General features: G+C 52.9%; 4 protein-coding genes and 1 non-coding gene across 6 annotated transcripts; 3 read left to right on the forward strand and 2 right to left on the reverse strand.

The window, feature by feature from the left end:
* Positions 1–2: 2 nt before the first annotated feature.
* On the reverse strand, positions 3–2,445 carry NCU03944 (WD repeat containing protein 2). The gene is made up of 2 exons (XM_952490.3): positions 2,155–2,445; positions 3–2,071 (listed from the first exon to the last, which is right to left on the reverse strand). The coding sequence occupies exons 1-2, from the start codon at positions 2,257–2,259 to the stop codon at positions 320–322; spliced, it is 1,857 nt and encodes a 618-aa protein (XP_957583.1). The 5' UTR covers positions 2,260–2,445; the 3' UTR covers positions 3–319.
* Positions 2,446–3,322: 877 nt separating this feature from the next.
* On the reverse strand, positions 3,323–3,414 carry NCU15394. Its single transcript has one exon. It is a non-coding gene; the product is annotated as a tRNA-Glu (tRNA).
* Positions 3,415–5,302: 1,888 nt separating this feature from the next.
* On the forward strand, positions 5,303–7,568 carry NCU03946. Of its 2 annotated transcripts, XM_011396586.1 has the most exons (4): positions 5,303–5,538; positions 5,799–6,006; positions 6,099–6,355; positions 6,428–7,310. In XM_011396586.1, the coding sequence occupies exons 2-4, from the start codon at positions 5,881–5,883 to the stop codon at positions 6,690–6,692; spliced, it is 648 nt and encodes a 215-aa protein (XP_011394888.1). In that variant the 5' UTR covers positions 5,303–5,538; positions 5,799–5,880; the 3' UTR covers positions 6,693–7,310. The 2 variants fall into 2 exon arrangements, with proteins under 2 accessions (XP_011394888.1, XP_011394887.1); XM_011396585.1 differs by having other exon boundaries at positions 5,516–6,006; positions 6,428–7,568.
* A 1,323-nt stretch (positions 7,569–8,891) lies between these two features.
* NCU03947 (ubiquitin ligase) lies at positions 8,892–13,036 on the forward strand. The gene is made up of 7 exons (XM_952493.3): positions 8,892–9,758; positions 9,875–9,897; positions 9,962–10,000; positions 10,083–10,188; positions 10,249–10,382; positions 10,459–12,478; positions 12,553–13,036. The coding sequence occupies exons 1-7, from the start codon at positions 9,727–9,729 to the stop codon at positions 12,650–12,652; spliced, it is 2,454 nt and encodes an 817-aa protein (XP_957586.3). The 5' UTR covers positions 8,892–9,726; the 3' UTR covers positions 12,653–13,036.
* A 437-nt stretch (positions 13,037–13,473) lies between these two features.
* NCU03948 (amidohydrolase 3) lies at positions 13,474–15,913 on the forward strand. The gene is made up of 3 exons (XM_952494.3): positions 13,474–14,168; positions 14,302–14,353; positions 14,414–15,913. The coding sequence occupies exons 1-3, from the start codon at positions 13,642–13,644 to the stop codon at positions 15,764–15,766; spliced, it is 1,932 nt and encodes a 643-aa protein (XP_957587.2). The 5' UTR covers positions 13,474–13,641; the 3' UTR covers positions 15,767–15,913.
* The last annotated feature ends 38 nt before the right edge of the window (positions 15,914–15,951 follow it).

The following is a 15,951-nucleotide window of genomic DNA, read 5'->3' on the forward strand; positions in this document are numbered from 1 at the left end:
TGGTCGTATGTGATGATACTGCTTTGGAGTGGGCATTATGAAGCACAAAGAAAACACTATTAGTAGAGAGTTTTGAGTTTGAAATCGTTCGCCATCCACGGAGACCCCTATCCACGAGAGGTTATCATCATACGAATAGCTACAGCCATGCCATGTAAGCACATATCTCTAATTTCATTGCCATTAAACTTGCTCGCCTGCTCAAATCCATCAGTCATAACCAAGGCAGTCCTTTATGTCAAAGGGTCAAGCATAGTTTGGTTGCCTTGACAATCCCCTCCATATCTCGTCGGTCAGTCCCCATACCTGCGCCAGCGCCTCATGGCAACCCCGAAACCTTCCAGACCTTAACCGCCCCATCCACACCCGTGCTAACCACTGTACCTTCCTCCATCCACGCCACCCCGTTCACGCCGTCCTTGTGCGCGTTTGGCGCGCTCGTCCTGCTCCCTGGCTTCGCCAAGCTCCAAACACAAACATTCGTGTCTAGGCCGCCGCTGACGGCGTGCGTGCCGGCCTCGTTCCACGCGATGCTTAGCACGCGCGCCGTGTGGGCCGACCACCGGTCGGTTTCCACTTCCCACGAGCCAGAGCCGCTGGTGCGGTAAACGACGATCTTGCCCGTCGAGTTGCCGGCCGCCAGGAACTTGCCGTCGCGAGAGAATGACAGGGTGGAGATTTGGGCGGAGGAGTTGGTAAGAACGGCGACGGGCTGGGAGGAGAGAGTGCCGTCAGAGCTGGAGAGTGAGTGGATGCGGACTGTGTTGCCGTCGCCGCCTACGGCAATCACAGAGCCGTCCGTGGGGGAGGCGGCGATGGCAGTGGAGGTGAAGGTGGTCGGGAGCTCGGAGATGAAGTCGGGGCCCTGGTAGACTTGGATGCCGGTGTGGGCGGCCACGACGACGAACTTGCCGTCGCTGGTGGTGGCGATGCCCTTGGGCTGGGCGGAAAGCTTGGTGGATAAGCCGGTGAAGGTGTTGGCAGACACGTCGACGGAGCGCAGAGTGTCGTCCCAGCCGACGCTGTAGACGGTGCCGCCTGAGGGGGAGAGGGCGAACTGGGTCACTTGGTTGGAGTGCGACTGGCCGTCGACAACGGTTCCCGTGCCCGCCGCGAGGTCCCAGCTCAGGACGCGGCCCTCAAAGCTACCCGTCAGAAGAGCCTGACCGTCGGGGCTGGCGCCAAGGGCGGTGATGTTCTTATTGTGGCCTTGAACAACGCGGATCGGTTTGGGATTGCCCGGAACCAGGTAGCTGAGGTCCCCATTGAGATTGAGGCTGATAATCAGCCCGTCGGTACGGCCATGCGGCCAGACTACGCCAACTTGCTGGTCCGGGATGCTGACGCTGCCCTCAGGCCCGAATCGCCAGGTTTCGGTGTTCTTGCCCGACTCGGCATCCCATACGCGAACAGTTTGGTCGGCGCTGGAGGTGACGAAATGCTTCGAGTCGGAAGCCCAGCTGATGCCATAGATACCGCCCGTGTGGACACCCTCGCCGATCGTCTTGGTTGGTGCGCCCGTCTTTCCATCGTACAGCTGGATCTTCCTGTCGGCACCGACCGTGACCAATGTTGCACCGTCTGGGCTGAATGCCGTGCCGGTAACGAATCCCTTGTGCTCCGACGCCTTATCGGCGAACTTGAAGGGTGCGCCGTGGAGGAAACACATGGACCCATCGTCCGACACCGTAGCTGCACGCAATGGCCGCTGCTGCCTTATGCTGACGGCATTGACAACCTTGCTGTGGCCCGTGACCTCACCAACACTGTTGCCGCTGTCAGCGGTGAAAGCATGGCCAAATCGCTCGCGGCCATCACCAACGGCAATCACACGCTGCGAGTCGCCGTCCCAGGCAATATCGTTAATGCGGCCGGAAATGATAGAGTATTCGCCCTTGGTGTTCTCAGCACCGACAGCGTCCCAGACGCGCACCTTGCCCGAGACATCACCAGAAGCAACCCAGAAGCCTGATGGCGAGAAGCGGGCAACGGTGGTAGTGGTTGTATGGCCAGTATACTGGAGGGACTTGGATGGCTCGTCGATGGTGCGAACGAAGATGGATTTGCCGGACTGCGGGGTTTCAAGGATGTGTCTTGGTAAGCTCGAATGTACTTTGGCTGGCGATGGTATTGCTGGCGGTGAAGAAGACTTACAGCGTAGACTATGCGCTCGCCCTTGGGATCGCAAGAGAGCTGGGTGGCCTGACCGCGGGTCGTGGCGGGCGCAGCGGCCAAGATCTTGTCGATTTCGATGGGCATATCGTTCTCCTTGACTCTTTTGTCTGTTGCTTCGTAGATAGCTTGGGGACGCGAGAGTAAGTGATCGGCGAGTTGGCGTTTGTTTATTATACACAGTAGGGGGCTAAGGTATCAACCCAGCTGGGGGGAGCTCGTAACAAGGGGGAGCTGTTCCAAGGTGTCAGATCGGTGTCAGCTAGATGGAGCCCATTGGAGCCTGGACGATGATGCAGTGGGACGCGCGGCGGAGAACCTACCTACAGAGGTACATGGACAGTGGGGTTGGCGTTGCGGGGTAGCGTTGCCGCCAAAGCAGCAGTACACTGCAGCGAGCAAGCAGGAACAGAATGGACAGTCGGGTGCCTGGCGTCGGGTTCCCGTCGGTCTGAATAGATCATGTCTCTGGCTGGAGGATGACGACTAGAATCATACTCAGTCCCATCCTTATACATATTGTTCAGATATAATCATTAGCTGACAAAACACATTGTTTTGTACGCCATGTCCGTGTAGTCACTTTACATACCTGCTTTAAAGTGCGGGCTCGATCTTGGCTTCGCCAAATAAGGTTGTATTGCGCCAAGGCTAACACCCACGAGTAGAAAAAAGGGGTGTTTGTTGACAAGCGTCGCTATAGAAACACACTTTCTTCCAACAGTTGTCTACATACTTTAAAAGACCACGGGTTTTTCCGGTGTCTCGACAGCTCATAGCATCGTCTCGTCAAGTGACTCTCCTGAATAATGACGTTCCTTACCATCGACCAGAGTTTGGGTCACCTTAAGATCTGAATACTTGCAGTTTCATATCATAGACGCTGGATGGGTTCGCTAGGTAATGACTCGATGGCCTGAAGATGGCATCTTCCCACAGGACAACGATGGAAAAGATCTACGTAGTATACTAACATCTAGACAGGAGGGAAAAAAGCAAAAAGAGAATGAGATGTTGACATTGCCAGATTCAGTTTGCTATAAAGAAAATCCAAATCCCACGGCAAAGAAGACCAGGACTAACTACTCTTCATGCTTTGCTGGATGGCCCTGGCAGCAATTGCAAAATGTTCAAAAAAAGATGGTTGTGACTCGGATACCGGGAGTCGAACCCGGGGCTGTTGAGAGAGCAGTCACTCCTAAGTAGTGAGAGTCAACGATGTTACCGCTACACCATACCCGATTTGGAATGGTTTCCGATTTTTATCGATGACCTCACAAGATTGACACACTATATAGGCCAGACTGCTGGCTCCAACGTCTATCATGTTCAAGCAACACTCCTTTTTGTCTTGGAAAACCATACACCCTGGCGCATGGGGTCAGAAGGTAGCTCAAGCCCTGGCAAGTATGGACCACCGTCAACGTTGAGACTCGCACACCGTTAGTGATTTAGTCCTGCCCGGCATCTTCACGACATGAAATACCACTCTCGAGGGGCCGGAAGTCACGTTGAAGGAGACGCTCGGTTAAAACTATTTCCAGTAGGATCTCAAGGTGGATTGTTTACGATTCAGAATCTCTTTACCTTACGAATCGCAGAACTCCATGATTCCGGAGAAGGTGTTGCGTAAGGGTATGGAAACTACAGTAAGCCATCGTCTTTCCAGATATGTGGTCAAGTTGCTTTGGCGACAGCTATCAGCCTTCCGGTGCGCAGGCATGCAAAGGGACCGAACATCTGATTTTCATTGAAAAAGAACCGCCATTCAACGGGGAACAGAAGAGCTTGATCCAGCATGTCAATCTGCCGGAGGAGAAGTTTGGAAGAAGAGGATAAGGGACAAAAAGCTCAACCGCCCAAGTCAAAGTCCGAACTGACCAGCTGCCGGCTTTGAGAATTGTACCACCAGCACCGCGCACCGGGCACTGGTTTTCTAGCCCATCGACGGCTTGACCACGGAGAGAACCTGCTTAAACCCTCTGAATCCCAATTGTATGTACCCCGAGGGGGATTCGAATTGACTGGTCATATTTGCCAGCCGCACCAGCTCCAGTTAACCCCGTTGAGTCTTAGGATATGTTCGCTCTATATCTAAGATAGCGCCGGCCATCTTGCCAGAGGCGTTCCGAAGTTGAAGATGTTCTGGTACTGAATGGCTGGAGATAGGCAACGTGAAGACAATGCCTGCCCTAACTGGTATCGCGGTTTCTGCTGCGCTCGCTGTTACAACGAGACGCACCCACTTGGGAGTAGGGACAGTAAGCTATGTTGACCCCATCAATATGCGAGTAATAGGAGAAGAGTATTCGGTCAACCCTCCCGCGCCTGATGATGTCCTCGCCCGAGGCATATTCTGACGCTGGCTTCGACAAGCGTCCACGCAACCTTGACCTGGCTTACAGCATTTCAACCAGGTGACCGGCGCTTAATGAAGATACAATTGACTTAACCGACTTCTACGTCTGGTCCTTCGTTAGTAAAGAGCTTGATGAATATTGTACCTTATGAAGCTAAGGTAGTGATGGGTATCGAGGGCTTCAATGTGGGTACGAAGATGCCGAGAGAGAATGACAATTGAGTTTCGATCCTCTGTATGTTATTACGATGGTCTTCGGAGTGTCATATCTTGCTAAAATGGTAATCGAAGGATCAAATACAATAATGGAGGGGCGATACATCAATGTGACTGTTTGAGGTAAGTGACGTTGACGGCAGTTAGTCTGGGAAGAGAACTCGGGCAGTACATGTAATGCCTGAACCAAGATGTTGACTGGCAGATAGCTACCAAACACGCATTTAAATCATCAGTTCCGAAACTCTCCCTGCCGATAATGAAAACTTGTAGCTCGCGTTGGGTCCTAAGGTAATGCCGAATCAGATAAGTAATGAAAGAAGTACTGGTTAAACTACCTGCATCTGATACAGAAAGTTCGTTGAGGATCCCAATGACCTCGCGTGAAGCCTTTCACAAGTTCTTGCGCAGTGCAAGTCCAAGTTCCTCCCAAAGTCCCAGGTCGTTATCTCCCGCTGCTCAGGGCACGAACAGGGTGGCACGTGCCCCCTATCTACTTAGGAGCCAAGCAGTGCTTGTCACTACACTCACGCCACCCTCCTTCGGCGTCACCCAGCCCAAGGTTTTGGAGAACCCCCCGATTCCAATTTCCCCATCAAAGCGCACATGGAGAAGACGTGACGGAACAGCTGCAGAAGGCCAAACGACTTTCTTTGCGTCGACCAGGGCCCCGTCTTTCAGTCCGATTGTGCCATCGTCAGCCCCATCCCACCACGCAACAAACACATTCTTTCTCGCAACAAGCTTCTCAAGGCTCTACAAAAAGGCGGTGCTGTCCCGTTCAACTAAAAGTAAGTTAAAGAGTTGGGCTTCAAGGTTCCTGGTCCAGTCCCCTCCCCATCCCTTGCTCCAGCCAGGTCCCGTCTTTTGGAAGGTCCACGGGAGCGGACCCCTCCCCACTTTTGTATTCCTTTTCCTCCACCATTGCATCGGTGACCAACAACCTGACCACCTTGGCCTCGCTCCCACAGCCCGTTGCGCCAGCCTGACCCAAACCACCACTTTTCGATCCCGCTCATTCAGGTTTCTCTCACTGACCTGCCAACTTCAGTTCCTTTACACAACCAGGAGTTGACCGTATTGCACGCGACACAATCGCGACAAGCAGCTCTTCAATCAATCATACCAGCAACATGTCGTCTGTGGTGAACGAGGGGGAGAAGCCCCAAGAGGCCGCTCAGGAGCAACAGGAGGAGCAGCAGCAGCAGCAGCAGCAGCAAGAGCAGCAAAACGCGGGAGACGATGTCAACGATGATGAGGTGCGCCAGCTCCGGCCCAAGCCCAGCGATACGATCCACCGTGTTTGCTTCCACGCGGAGTGCAGGCGCTAACACCAAGTAATCGTGAACAGGAGGAGATCTCGGCCATGAAGCGCCGTGTCGCCGAGATGGAAGAGGAGGCTGCCAAACTCCGCGAGATGCAAGCTAGTCTGGACCAACAGCATCATGAGCTCACCGAGAACAAGGAGGATATCGACAGTCGGAGCATCTTTGTCGGAAACGTCGACTATTCGGCTTCGCCTGAGGAGATCCAGGCGCACTTCCAGAGCTGCGGGTCCATCAACCGTGTCACCATTCTCCTCGACAAGTTTACCGGTCAACCCAAGGGGTACGCATCTCCTCTTCTTTCCCAGCTGATTACCCTCAAGTACATACACTGACGGTGTCATTTATCCAATAGTTACGCGTATGTCGAGTTTACCGAGCCTAGCCTGGTCGCACAAGCCCTTGTTCTCAACGAGAGTGTCTTCAAGGGCCGCAACATCAAGGTCGTCCCCAAGCGCACGAATATTCCCGGCATGTCGCGCGGCGGTCGCGGCGGTCGAGGTTCCTTCCGCGGAGGCGGTCGCGGGGGCTATTTCGGTGGACGGGGCGGTTTCCCTCCTAGGGGAGGCTACCGTGGCGGCTACCGTGGACGCGGCCGAGGAGGCTACGCTCCTTACTAGTTTTTTTTGGTGGTGGTCTGACATACGGCACATGATCCCGCATCCATCAGGACAATCAGAGCCGTATGCGGCCCCTCTCTGACATCCGCAGACACTACCTGGAATTGTGAAGATGGGCTCGATCTCATCTGAGCTGGTATCACTATCAGGCAACCCGGTGTACGTGTTGCTCATGATTCATGGGAACGTTTTTTTTTCTCCCTTTGATGGCTGTAAGATTAGGATATATCAGCAGGGAAGAGGAGGACACTTGAATGGTGGAGGAAGGGAAGGGTTCGTTGTCTTGGCCTGTTTTTGCACCATGGGAGCAATGGGATTTTCAAAGTTTTCATTTTGGCTGCGCGTATCGGCAAGGCGTCAATGGGTGGGAGGGTAAAACGAAGGAAAACGCCAATTCCATATGCTCTTTTATTTCTTCTTCGTTTATTCATGTCACGTTCAATTTTTGTATTTGATATTTGGCATAAGCGCCGCCTACTACTTTTCGGTTCGACATTTGCTACGGCTATGTCTGCTCAGGGGAATCATCAGCGAAGTTGCTTAATATGGGCTGTCTGTTACCGCTAGCCATCACCACATAATGACTAGCTTTGGCAACAATTGAAGCTATCACTTGACACTTCAATCTGCGAACATGTGCTCGAATTAGCGTAGCGATGATACTTTATTCACACCGCTATTGTTGTTCCGACACTAAAAACAAAGAAAGAGAAAAAAAAGAGTCCACGGATCGTCAGATGCCAGGTGCCGCCGCCTTCGCCGCGAACCTCCATGTCAACATTTTCCACCGAAATTGAACGACTCCAATATACAAAGGGCATGCAAATGACAACTCAACAGACACCTGCGCAAGACATCTTTGCTCCGACAAGACCGAAGGCGGTTGTGGTGAAATTCAAAGAGGCTGGTTTTTGAGGTATAGTAGAGTGAGTACTTACCTAGGTAGAAGAGCTATACGCGGATTGCGCATTACCTCTACCACTTTTTAGAAGTGTCGAACAAAGGGCGCTCCACATTTGCTGTCTCGCTTCGTTCAATGATGACAGCCACTAGTGTAGTGTACAAACCTAGTGTACATATGATGGGTACCTCTATGCTTCCATGAACTCCCCATCGTCAAAAGCACCTCAACAAAAAAAGAAACCTCAATTGAAAATCCAGAGATGCAGTAACGCCCCGCAGTTCCGTCGCACGCGAGGGGTATCAAAATGGAAATGACGGGCGTTTATGTCGGTGATGCGCTATTGTTGGAACAGCAGCGTCTCGGTCGGCGGCAACGGGGGTACACTACATGTACTGGGATACGCTAAGTAGCGACCTAACGCCTTTTTGCACCCCGTGCGGTGTATCGTCGTTATGGGATGTAGAGGTGCTGTGCGTTGAATTGTCAAGGTTGAGGTTTGAAGTGTTCACTTTCCTAATTGACTGCCTCTGGAGGTTTCTTCAAAGTTCGGTAGTGGCTTGATATCTGGTAGATCTGCGCAAGATCATCATCATCCCCGATCGTTGGGCTACCTCTTGTGTAGAGTTTTTGGAACAGACAGCTTCTACTACAATCTTGGCGTTTCCTGGAGAGACCTCGGAGCTTGGGGCGGTCGGTGGAGGTGCTTTCCTACCCCTAGTCATGGAAAGGCATTCAGGCCAGCATAGCTACCTATTCTAATTCTCTGTGTCGATGACTGAGCCGTGATCCATGGGATATTTTCCTGACAGGGCATCAACTCCTAAGAAAAGACACGGGACTATGTGATCCATGTACACCAAGGTTGCTCTTTGTGTGCCAATGATGTTGTTGATGTTGATCTCGAGATCTGGATGCCGTGCCAAGCATGGAGTGAATGTGGCCCCCTGGGAGTCTGGGACTCGAATGACCCGACCAACTGCTTAAGAGAAGAAGTCAAGTACCGCACTGTGCGCACCTTCCGCTTCAGTTCTCGCTCTTTGCAGGCTTCTGCTAACTAGTTCCTGGCCTAAAAGTAGTCACTCGTTAATGCGATACCTGAGCTACTAACTGAAAAGTTAAGCTTCTCGCACAGAGCATGCTAGGCCAGCCATACTTTCCCGTTAATGCTGTTGAACCATTATGTCTTGTCACCTCCCCCTGTCTCTTCACCAATGCTAGATCCAACTTGGACTGTCAATTTCTTGGCTTGGGTCGTTGCACCATTGCACCTTTGCAACATCGCAAGACGTCCAGGTTTCTCGGTCGTTTTCCCTCCCATCCTTTGGCTCATCCGTCGGTTGCAACTTAGTGAAGGTCATTGAGCTCTTCACCTGGACCTTCTTGGGGTTGGTCCGTCGAACCCAAGCTCACCCACCCGCCACTTCCAGCAGCTTCACCGCGACAAAACAACGACAGCATTCAACCTCGACACTACTAACTAAAGGTACCCTTACCAGACGAACCTAGACATCCGAGCGAGTTTACACTACCTGCTGGTTGATCCACAGAAGTGGTTTCCTAAGTATCAGACCTGCCTTGCCGACCTTGCTAGTACAGAGATTACTTAGTATTACCAAGCCACAGCCGTCCAACCTTGGCCTCTTGGATTGCTTGGCCTTTCCTTGCAGTTCGCCTTCCGCCGCCGTGACTACCTGACAGCGTAAGATACCCAAAGCGGGGGGGCCGGCTGGCCACACACGCACGAGTTACCAAGAGCAGCACAGCCTCACCACCTACGGGCGCTCAAGAGTCCCTCTAGCTTCCATCTACCACCTACTGCCACCTACAGAATTTCATCCACCCTGCCGCATCCATTCCGTTGCCAGTGACTGCGCGTTCTCGTCAACGTCAGTGTCCATCGCAAGGAGAGTTGGCCCTTTTGTAACAATCATTCAGCCTGCTTGTACCATCGTCGACTTGTCCTCCTTTCATCCCCGCCCCGCCTGCATTCAGCCGCGAGTCCTCGATCCCAAACGAGCGAGAGCGACCGACTACCCGACCCGATTGCGACCAGCCTCTGCTTGGTCCAAGAAACGAGACGAAAACTTAAAGCCCCGCGTGCGAGTTTGTTGACGCGCTCCATCTGCAACAATGACCAGCAGCCGGGACTCGGGGCTGCCGGCGTAAGTTCTCCCACGACTGGACTCTCCATCTACCCATCTTGTCTGCTTTGCGTCGCCCTCAGGGACCGCGGATTATAAGCGAGAGAACAGCCAGCTAACAACCACCACGATTAAAGCCAGCCCAATCTCCGCGTAACAAGTACTCAGCCCCTTTGCGACGAATGTGTCCGATGACCAACCGGTGTACTAACATGCCCCTCTAGTCATCGCCGCCGATGGTCTATACAAGCGAGATGTCTTCAGTATGTTTCTCCCCGTGGCCAGGTGTCATGCATCTTCTAAGCCACTTCCAGGTGGCATATGCTAACCGCATCATCATCATAGGGTTTCCCGACCCGTTCGCCGTCGCTACCATTAACGGTGAGCAGACAAAGACCACCCAGGTCTCCAAGCGTACCCTAAACCCATACTGGAACGAACACTTTGATTTGTAGGTTCGACCTTAACTCAGATTTGACAGCCCAAGGGCCAGCTGGCTAATACAACGTAGCAAAGTGAATGAGGACAGCATTCTGGCTGTCCAGGTGTTCGACCAAAAGAAGTTCAAAAAGAAGGACCAAGGTTTCCTCGGTGTCATCAATGTCCGGATAGGGGACGTAATAGAATTGGCTCCCGATGCGGAAGGTAAGGTTTCACTGCAATTCACATGTGTTTGCAGGTTGACAGCGCGATTTGGGACTGACATGCACCACACCCACAGATCAGATGCTCACGCGGGACCTTAAGAAATCGACCGACAACCTTGTGGTGCACGGCAAACTGATCATAAACCTATCTACTAACCTCACAGCAACTATGAGTCGCCTCGGTCCCCCTCCATCTTCGAGCAGACCATCACTACTCACCCCTCAAAGTTCGGTTATTTCTAACGACAGAGCGAACGAACGTCCTTCATCAGCCATGTCCGGACCTAATGGAACCGCCAATAACATGACTTTGGCAAGCCGACCCGCCAGCCTGGCTGTTTCGTCGTCGTCGACAGCCCCGACCCCCGGGACAAATGGAACAGCCCCAACGAACCCGTCGACCCTCGTTCCGGCGCAAGCCAGGCACCATAGCACGCTTAGCCCCTTCGAAGATTCAATGGGAAGATTGCCAGCTGGCTGGGAACGTCGCGAGGATCATTTGGGGAGGACATATTATGTTGATCATAATTCACGGACCACGAGCTGGAATCGGCCAACTGGCACAGGGGCGGCCGAAAACCGTACCGCCGAAGCCAATACTCAAGTCGAGCGTCAACGGCATCAGAACAGAACACTTCCCGAGGACCGCACTGGCGCCAATTCCCCCACCCTACAGCAGCAGCAAGCTGCCGCCACCGCCAATGCTGCCACTATGATGCATACCGGGGCGACAACCCCCGGAACCGGTGAATTACCTGCTGGTTGGGAGCAGAGGTTTACCCCAGAAGGAAGGCCGTACTTTGTCGACCACAACACGCGCACTACTACCTGGGTCGACCCTCGACGCCAGCAGTACATTCGCATGTACGGTGGCCAGAACAACACGAACGGGACCATTCAACAACAGCCGGTGTCCCAGCTCGGTCCCCTGCCTAGTGGTTGGGAGATGCGGCTCACCAACACGGCTCGCGTCTACTTCGTGGATCACAATACCAAGACAACGACCTGGGATGATCCTCGTCTGCCTTCGTCGCTCGACCAGAACGTACCGCAGTACAAGAGAGACTTCAGGAGGAAGCTCATCTATTTCCGTTCGCAGCCTGCTATGCGGATCATGTCCGGACAGTGTCACATCAAGGTCAGGAGATCGCACATTTTCGAGGATTCGTTTGCGGAGATTTCGAGGCAATCGGCGACGGACCTGAAGAAACGATTGATGATCAAGTTCGACGGCGAGGACGGCCTCGATTACGGCGGTCTGTCGCGCGAGTTCTTCTTCCTCCTTTCTCACGAAATGTTCAATCCATTCTACTGCTTGTTCGAGTATTCGGCCCACGATAACTACACCCTCCAGATCAACCCCCACTCGGGTATCAACCCTGAGCATCTCAACTATTTCAAGTTCATTGGCCGGGTCGTGGGTCTGGCTATTTTCCACAGGCGATTCCTGGATGCCTTCTTCATTGGCGCTCTGTACAAGATGGTTCTCGGAAAGGCTGTCAGCTTGGCGGATATGGAGGGTGTGGATGCCGATTTCCATCGGTCTCTGCAGTGGATGCTGGATAACGACATCACCGACGTTCTTGACGCAACCTTCTCTACTGAAGACGAGCGGTTCGGCGTAATCACGGAGGAGGATCTAATCCCCAATGGTAGGAACATTGCGGTCACAAACGAGAACAAGAAGGAGTATGTCGAATTGATGGTGAAGTGGAGGATCGAAAAGCGCATTGAGCAACAGTTCCGGGCGTTCAAGGATGGCTTCCATGAGCTTATCCCGCAGGATCTGATCAACGTGTTTGATGAGCGCGAGCTTGAGCTGTTGATTGGTGGTATTGCCGAGATCGATGTCGACGACTGGAAGAAGCACACGGATTACCGTGGTTATACCGAGTCAGACGAGGTTATCCAGTTCTTCTGGCAGACTGTTCGGTCGTGGGATGGCGAGCAAAAGTCGAGATTGCTCCAGTTCACGACCGGCACATCCCGTATCCCAGTCAACGGATTCAAGGATCTCCAGGGTAGTGATGGTCCTCGTAGATTTACGATTGAGAAGGCAGGAGAGATTACGAATCTTCCCAAGGCGCATACATGGTACGTATGAATATGGAGGTGAAGACGTGGTGAGGACTTTTGCTAACAGGTTTTTTTTTTTTTTTTTTGTGCAGTTTCAACCGGTTGGATCTGCCACCGTACAAGTCTCTGGAGATGCTGCAGCAAAAGCTTACGATTGCTGTGGAGGAGACTATGGGTTTCGGACAAGAATAAAAGGACAAAAACAGGGGCGATGAATCATGGACAGAGGGACGAATATGGTGATATGGGATATGGTGGTATGGCTGCGATGGCTGCATGAAGGAAAGAACGGTACTGCTACACGAGTATTGGGTGGCATGCGTCGAATTTATGATAGCATCAAGCTTTTTTTTTTCTCATCAATTTATTGTCCGACCCGTTTTGGTTTCTTTTTTGGGGCGAAGTTCATTGGCACCGGAGATTACTACTGTTACCTCGCCCCTCCCCGGTGCACAAGAGCTGTATATAAATGGATTGTTTGCTTGTTATTGATCCTTCAAGTAGTGAGCTTCAGCATCCTGCTACTGGTATACGTTCAAATGTGGTGTTATGGAATTAGGCAATGCCAAGTTTGTGCATACAACGATTACCCTGGAGACAAAGAGGAGGGCGTGTGGTTTATGTTTGTAATTCAGGAACCAGGAGATGGGTTGTAAGTTTACTGCGTAATAGACATACTATCATGTTCCACTAAGGGACCCATACAATGTGCGTCATCCCGTAGGGATACCGGTACTTGCTATGTAAGTCTACACTAAGCAATCGATATTGTAGAGCATCCTGGCTGTATAAGTTATGGTTCTGTCAATTATATCCGCTCCTTGACGCTTGACTTGCCTGGAAGTTCACTTGATGGATCGAGATCCCGGTCAGACTTGGCCGAGCACTTCGGAAGACGTTGCGGCTCCGGTACGCCGGTTGATATTCGCGGCCGGCGTGGGGGTTCCTGCATTATCGCACGGCAGATAACCGGGAAATCTGGATGCATGACAGTGACATCGGGGCAAACATTCCTCTTGTCTCTCCGAACTTTTTGACAAATCTGTTCGGCACATTTTGTGTAATTCCGACGCTCATTTGAGGGGAACCACTTCTATTCATCACATCAGTTTCTCCGTTGCCAACACTCGCCGCAAAAAGACTGCGCGAGGTGGTCACTATCACCAAAGCACCAAGAGCAAATGGCGCCACCAGCCCCCCGCTCCCCAGGAGTCCTCTACTGGGCTCCCCGCCTCTCGCTCGGCGCCTTAGCCATCGCCTTCCTCATCCACCTCAACCACCCCGCCTCCTCCTTTTCCCTCTTCGGCCCCAACACCATCCGCAATTCCGACTCTGCCATCACAGCAAAGACCTACTGCTACACCTCGGTTCTCACCTCCGCCGGCTCTTCTAGAGAAGCCGACTGCTTCTCCGTTTCCCCCGATGGCAGGTTTACAAAGGTGTTTCACTCGGCGGAGGATGTCTTGATTGTGGGGGATAATGATTATTTCGATGAGGATGGGGGGAACAACATGGTGGTGGAGACGAAGGCGGGACATGTTATCCCGGGCATCTGGGATGGCCATGGACATCTAGTTCAGTATGGAGAGTTTTTGCATTCGGTGGATCTGTTCGGAGCGAGCAGTGTGGAAATGGTGAGGGAGAGAGTTAGGGATTATTTGCAAGAGAGGGAAAGGGAGGGGAGCAATGTGGGGAGTAAGGAAAATTGGTAAGTTATGAAAGGAGTGGGTTGAGTGAGTAGATTGAGGGTCAGAATGATGGGGGAGGGGAGCACGCACTGCGTGTTGCGCGGGGAGGGAAAGTGAGAGAACGGCTGGCTAACAGACTTTGATCCATCACAGGGCGAGAGGTGTTGGTTGGGACCAGATGGTATTGGGGGAGATGCCTAGTGCTGTGAGTATCTGTTATGCTTCGGAAGAGAAATAAACGAAAGGGTTGCTAACAAGTCACCAGGCCATGCTCGAGTCCGACCCAGCTCTCAAGGGCAAATACATCATGCTCGACCGAGTCGACGTGCATTGTACCTGGGTCTCGCAGGCCATCTTGGACCTTATTCCTGCCGAGTCGCTCCCGGAGGAGGTCCCCGGTGGTGAGATTATTCGGGAACCGGGCCTAGGAGTCTTCTGCGACAACGCCATGGACATCGTCACTTCACTATGGCCCAAGCCCGACGCCGAGCGCAAGAAGACCTTCCTCAAAACTGCCATGAAGGAGCTGCACAAGGTCGGGTTGGTCGGCATGAACGACGCCGGCGTGACGCCGACCGACCTGAAGGTGTATGATGAAGCCAGCCGGAACGAAGACTGGTGGACTCTCCGCGTGTACGCCATGATTGAGTGCGGCGAGCGCAATGTCTTCTGCCCGCTCGAGGCCGACTCTGTCAGAACCCAGCACGAAGACGGTATGCTCACCATCCGCAGCGTCAAGCTCTTTGCCGACGGTGCCTTGGGATCCTGGGGCAGCGCCATGATCGACCCTTACTCCGACAAACCTTCCACTCGTGGCTCCCTGCTCGTCAACGGCTCAACCCTCGAGTCTCTCGCCCGCTCCTGGTCCAACGCGGGGTACCAAGTCAACATCCACGCCATCGGCGACCTGGCCAACCGGTACGCCATCGACGCCCTCGAAGCCGCCCTCAAAGACGCCTGCAATCTTCCCGACGGAAAGACACTTAAGGACTGCCAGCAAGCCTCCCACCGCTTCCGCATCGAACACTCACAAATTATCCACCCCACCGACCAAGCCCGCATCCGTGATCTAGGCATCATCCCCTCCATCCAGCCCACGCACGCCACCTCGGACATGGCCTATGCCGAGTTACGCTTGGGCCCCGAGCGCACCGCCACCGAAGCTTACCGTATGCGCAGCTTGATTCACGAACTGGGAGTCCAGCCTGTTTTGGGGTCCGACTTCCCCGTTGAGCCGCCCAACCCGTTTGAGGGCATGTACGCGGCCGTAACGAGGAAGAACCCGCATACGGGCAAGGGAGCCGATGGTGGCGATAAGGGTTGGTATACTGATGAAGCACTCAGTCTTGAGGAGGCGCTTGCAGGCTTTACCAAGGGGGTGGCGGGCGGGATGTTTACAGAGGGGAAGACGGGTGTTATTGAAGAGGGCGCATTTGCGGATTGGGTAGTGCTTGATGAGCCGTTGGAAGTATTGGCCGCGAGGGACAACGGCGAGGGATTGAGGAAGATTAAGGTTAGGGAAACGTGGGTTGGTGGTAGGAAGGTGTATGATCGGGAGGAGAAGGTGGCGAAGAAAGTAGTGAATAATGGGGAGGAAGGGGTGAGGGAGGGTTTATGAAGGAGATGTGAAGAAACTGTGAAGGTGAGAGTAAATAGCAAAGGTTGCAAACATGGATGATGTTATGTATGATGGATGCTATGACTGGATAATGTACAACGATGGTTGATTCTACATGACAAGAGATACAAGGGTCGTGTGAACGAGAACGTGTTTTGGTTCTTTGTCGAATTAGACAAAATCTC

This window comes from Neurospora crassa, linkage group VI, assembly GCF_000182925.2.
Source record: "Neurospora crassa OR74A linkage group VI, whole genome shotgun sequence".
Lineage (NCBI taxonomy): Eukaryota > Fungi > Ascomycota > Sordariomycetes > Sordariales > Sordariaceae > Neurospora > Neurospora crassa.